At 36.8% G+C, this 5,416-nt stretch overlaps 1 protein-coding gene and 1 pseudogene across 1 annotated transcript in view; both read right to left on the bottom strand.

The window, feature by feature from the left end:
* The window catches only part of LOC103509364, a 5,404-nt gene extending 2,142 nt beyond the window's left edge, over positions 1 to 3,262 (bottom strand). Inside the window, exons 1-3 of the mRNA XM_008473973.3 lie at positions 3,213 to 3,262; positions 2,516 to 2,738; positions 2,017 to 2,121 (exon numbers count right to left, since the gene is read on the bottom strand). Of these exons, the coding sequence (XP_008472195.1) occupies positions 2,017 to 2,121; positions 2,516 to 2,702 (292 nt within the window). The 5' untranslated portion in view covers positions 2,703 to 2,738; positions 3,213 to 3,262. The remainder of the gene's footprint in view (positions 1 to 2,016; positions 2,122 to 2,515; positions 2,739 to 3,212) is intronic.
* Positions 3,263 to 3,714: 452 nt separating this feature from the next.
* Positions 3,715 to 5,312, bottom strand: LOC113467514 (annotated as a pseudogene).
* Positions 5,313 to 5,416: the final 104 nt, after the last annotated feature.

Genomic DNA, 5,416 nt, shown 5'->3' with positions numbered 1-5,416 from the left:
ACAAGTAGGTATAAAATAGTAATATAAAGCAGACATATAGGTAACTAACTACATCGTCAAGCAGGTAAGGTATAAGTTACGTGTATTGTGTGTGTGGAGCGTCGTTTTATTCATAACTCAAATGTAAATGACAGAATAAAATAAAATAAATCACACACTCGAGTCTGTTCTGCTTGAAAATATACAGTGTGTCCCTGGTTGACGGAAATAAATCACAAACATCACACTTGAGCTTGCTGTTCTTCAAAATATACAAGATGGCTTTGGTCTAGTAAACTCTAGTCTAGTGGAAAAATAGAACCGTCTAATATAGGTATATATAAAAAAAGAATATGAAGTTAACTGGCGCTTTTTTTTGATTTCCGTCCAGAAAACGGACAAAGACGGCTAAGTTCAGGATAAAAAGATGGTTATTCTTAAGATGGTTAAGAATATTAAATAGGATGTCTATAATCAGTAACCAGACCTTTGGACTATAGTAGACTGGTGTGGTTTTTCTACCACCCAGTATATTTGCTCCACTTTATATTCCCTCGCCGTTATGTTCTGTGACTTTTCTTCCAGCAAATGTGTATACTGTATACCTACTGTGTATGTGTGTACAGCTCAAGCTCATTAAAATAAAAGAATTCCCTCAAGTATCTACTTTCTGAGGAGAAGGAGAAAAAAAAACTTGGCATAATAGTGTTTAAATTGTCAACGAGTTAAAACTTTAATGTCTTTTTGTATAAAAATTCCGTTTCCCTTTTTCCTCTTCTTCTTCTTCTTTTTTCTTCTTCAATAGTGTTTAAATTGTCAACGAGTTAAAACTTTAATGTCTTTTTGTATAAAAATTCCGTTTCCCTTTTTCCTCTTCTTCTTCTTCTTCTTCTTCTTCTTCTTTTTTCTTCTTCTTCTTCGAGGTGGAAAATAAGAAAAAAATGTGGGGAAATAAAAACTTGACTTTCAAATGAAGATTTTCACAGCGGTCGTCCGCCCGCTAACTCAGTCAGGGGTGGCCAAAGTTTGAGCGTTTCTTCCCAGAACGTAAAAAAAAAGGTTGACCATTTTTTAGCCCTTAGGCTTTTACCTTTAATTAGACTTTCAAATGAAGATTTTCACAGCGGTCGTCCGCCCGCTAACTCAGTCAGGGGTGGCCAAAGTTTGAGCGTTTCTTCCCAGAACGTGAAAAAAAAAAGAAAAAAATAGAAAGTAAAAATGGTTGACCATTTTTTAGCCCTTAGGCTTTTACCTTTAATTGGAATGTAGTGGTCAAGATCCTCACCTGGTAAACAGGAGGATGTGGGTTCAATCTTTCCCTTGAATATTGTCCCAACGGAAAATAAGGTGGAGTAGGTACTTTTTCAATTGAATGCAGTAGGTAATTTTTTAAAACCCATTTTTACTTTTTATATTTCACTATTTATTTTATTCAAACTTACGTCCCTACTTTCCTTACAATCCATTGCCTAGTAGCCTAGTAACCTCGGCTTTTTCCCACTGCCTGGGTTAACTTATTCCGACAGTAAAACCAAGTTCTTTTTTTACAAGCTAAGCTTTTAGATAGACACTTTTTTCACTTGTTACTACACCCCCTCTTCTTTTCTGTTACCTACATAAAAACAAAACATTAAAATAGGGATTTGGGGCAAGGTAGAAAAAAAAGCACTAGTAACCTCGGCTTTTTCCCACTGCCTGGGTTAACTTATTCCGACAGTAAAACCAAGTTCTTTTTTTACAAGCTAAGCTTTTAGATTTATTTAGACAGACACTTTTTTCACTTGTTACTACACCCCCTCTTCTTTTCTGTTACCTACATAAAAATAAAACATTAAAATAGGGATTTGGGGCAAGGTAGAAAAAAAGCGAAAGGTAGAGGAGAAGAGGAGATGAATTTAAAATGTAAAATAGGTAGATGATGTTTAGTATATGAATGCAAACAGTTGTACCTGGAAAGCGAGGGGGAAAAAACTGCGGATTATTTGAGAATCCTGAACAGTAATGTTTCCATCAAAAGCAGGAGGCTACAAAGGCTACATGAAGTTGGTCTTAAGGACTGTTGAATACCATAAATGATTCCGACAGCAGAAAAGATCATGAACACAAAAAATGCAACAGTCATCAGACCATAGTAGTAGAGACCTGCAACATAGAATACAAGACATTTTTGTGTTATCCTTTTCTTTGGAGGACCATGGTGTTAAAGAGAACCTTAAAGGGGAGAGGGAGAATCCTAAAGTTCTTTGAAAGATAATTATTAGCTATTATAACACAACTTCACTGTTGTCTCCTACTAATTTAAAGATTTTGGTTGTAGTTATGTACTGGGTTAGGCTAGGATTGGATTTTTTTCTAGCCCAACCTACCCCAGTACATAACCACAACCTTACTTTCCCTATTTACAGGACATCATCATGAAAAAAAAAAAAAATGAAATAAAAAATGATAATAATAAAATACATTTAAAAAATAAATAAAAAAAATGATAATAAATAAAAAAAGGGGGGAATAGGTGGTAGGTAATCACAAAACCTACTTGATCTGACATCAGCTTCAAAGAATGGTGAATACAGTTGGCTTGAATCTCCCCCGTTCATGGCATAAATAGTGAGTGTAATGGACACCACACTTGCAGCAATTGTGTAGCCAGCCACTGCAATACTTCCATCTTTCACGTTGTTGTGTACAATGCATGGAGACCAACAGGTTTTGATGGCAACCATTGTGTGATATTATGGCAGACAGTTCACAATAGAATTCTGAAAATGTGGAGGACTTTATTAGGAGAGTTGAGTAAGTAACTCTTTCTTTGTTAGAAAGAGTGCTTGGAGACTTTGGGCATGACCCAATGTCTATCAAACATTTCAACATAAACTGGGGACAGCTCGAATGGACTGGGGACAACAGTAGTCCCCAGCCCAGTCTGAAGCCATCCACTCACACTCAGACCAATGGAGTCTGAATGATGGATAAGAGCTTCAGCCCATGGTCCCTCAGATGGTCTGACAGACCTTGGCTCTGTGTCTGTCAGACGGTCTGAGCGACTGAGCGTGAATGGCGGGCATAGTACATTCAACAGGTTATGATAATAATTATATTACCAATGTTAACACACCCCGTAAAAATATGAAGACACCCTGAACTGGCAATTGAACCAAAAGAAAGGGATTTATGATGTGTAATTAGTCTGAGTTCCAAACAAGGGCTAAACCTGTTTATGGCAACATACTTACGTTAATAGTGATTGAATTATTTCATTTAATTACCTAATTAAAAATTAAATTATTAATTAATTAAAAATTAATTTTATTTCATCAACAAAACACATAAAATTTAAAAAAAAATTAAATGTAAACAATTTACTGAAGTGAAGATAGCTATGAATCTAGAGGTGACTTTCGAGTAGATAAGTGACGGACTGAAAAAGTGAAGCCGATAGGATGACGCGATCATCGACAAGACGCGACGCAGAGGTATGCATTTACATCTCTAAATATTTGTGAAGAAAAAGTTAATAATACCTACCTATTCTACCAAAAGAATTATAACTCGTTAACTCGGTAGTCGGTGGAAACCAGGGAGTAGGTAATACCTCTGCGATCCCGCAGTGAAAATTTATGCTTCATTTTGTCGAAGACTAAACGATAAGCCAGAACTTGTCACCTCCATGCTGCTGGCTCGCTTCTCACCGGCGTTTTTGCGGGAAAGTTCGAATTTTGTAAAAATCGTATTTTTTGAAATTTTTGTCGATTTACTTGAAAATAGTCCAAAGGCTGGTCCTTTAATCATTTTGTTGTTTCTACAATCTACATTATTTTAGGTTAATTTTAAATTCTTTTTAACCCTTCTTCACTTTGTTAGAGAGAAACTTCCTCACCATTTCTTCTCCAGCCAAAATTCAGATGACACCAAAGCAAGATCAACCAAACCAAAATATTCAACAGGAGTCGTCTAACTTGAGACAGTTAAGTATAACAAAAGTCAAAAGCAAGCCAGTCATGCTCAACTAGACAGCCTGTTGTCTAACAAGCACACACACATTCTGGACATTCTGGTCCTCCAGGTAGGCCTGTCAAATATGTAAAAGGCAGGGATTCTCTTTCTCTCCTTTCAAGAAGAACAGTTTTATTTTTTCCCCATTAATTCACTGAATCTAAAATGTTACTTGTCAGAAGTTCACCACTGACAGCTAGAAAACACACTGCACCATTCCTGATAGGTGGTTGAGTTCTAAGAAAATTATTTGCTTCATATGATGCTGGATTGGTAAAGGAATATTTCTCTTGTATTCGTTTCATTTCTTCATGTAATGGAAGCAGGGGTTGGGTAGCACTAGGATAATCTTGGAAGGGTCCTGTGATTCGTAGATCCTGTAGATAGCCACACAGGGCTTGCATGTAGTCATTGCGAATCCCTTTCATCCCAGGACAGCTCTTTTCTTGTATACTACACAAGGTTTGTATCCAGGATGCTGCATGTAGTTTATCATCAGGATGATCTAGAAGACTCACATAAGGTTTGGCTAGGTAGAGTAGGAACCTGAACTCCGAGTCAAGTAGACTATCAGCTATAGTAGGTTCTCTTTGTGAGCAGTCCTCACTGTGTATGCTACATTTCATTGGGCATAAGGATGTGTTCATATCATGGATCATGTCCTCCCACAACTTATCACTCTCCCATTCAGCTTCTGTGTGGGCACACATCTTCACAGTCTCCAGAGGGGGCAATGCTCCCTTTGGGGGAGCAACTTTGAGTAATTCACTCAAATCATCATTCATGAGGGATAACACAATATGTAGCAGATATTTGTTCCGTTTCTCATTGAACGGGCACACATCTTCACAGTCTCCAGAGGGGGCAATGCTCCCTTTGGGGGAGCAACTTTGAGTAATTCACTCAAATCATCATTCATGAGAGATAACACAATATGTAGCAGATATTTGTTCCGTTTCTCATTGAATAAGCATGACTGATACTCTGGGCCAAACAATCTCTCAACCCATGCTTTGATGGTGGTTCTGTCTTTTTCATTGGAGATACTGGGGACTAGATTTTTGATGAGCATGCTATAGTAAATGAACTCGGTGTCCAACTCTTGCTCATTCAATAGACAGCAGCTGTCACCACTTTCCTGATATAGGTCATTGCTTGGTGTTTCATTTTCCATTTTTTCCAATTTGGAATCTCACGTGTTAATTTGGATGCTGGGTAAGATTTCTCACAATGTATCTGGCTGTTTCTTTGCACTGGTTGAATTCTTTATAGACTGGTATGACAGCTAGGTAAATGGGAATTGATTTTTGCTTATGTAAGTATATAATTTGTACTGACTGATTTTGGTTTGCTTCAATAAAAATTAAACTTGCCTACTTACTTACTATTGTTTATAATTTTATATTGATTTTATTTATTAATATTTATTATTGTTTATATATAA

The sequence above is a fragment of the Diaphorina citri genome, unplaced genomic scaffold (assembly GCF_000475195.1).
Source record: "Diaphorina citri unplaced genomic scaffold, Diaci psyllid genome assembly version 1.1 scaffold492, whole genome shotgun sequence".
Classification (NCBI taxonomy): Eukaryota; Metazoa; Arthropoda; class Insecta; order Hemiptera; family Psyllidae; genus Diaphorina; species Diaphorina citri.
Note: the sequence above shows the minus strand (reverse complement) of the source record. Positions and strands in the feature narration are given on the sequence as shown.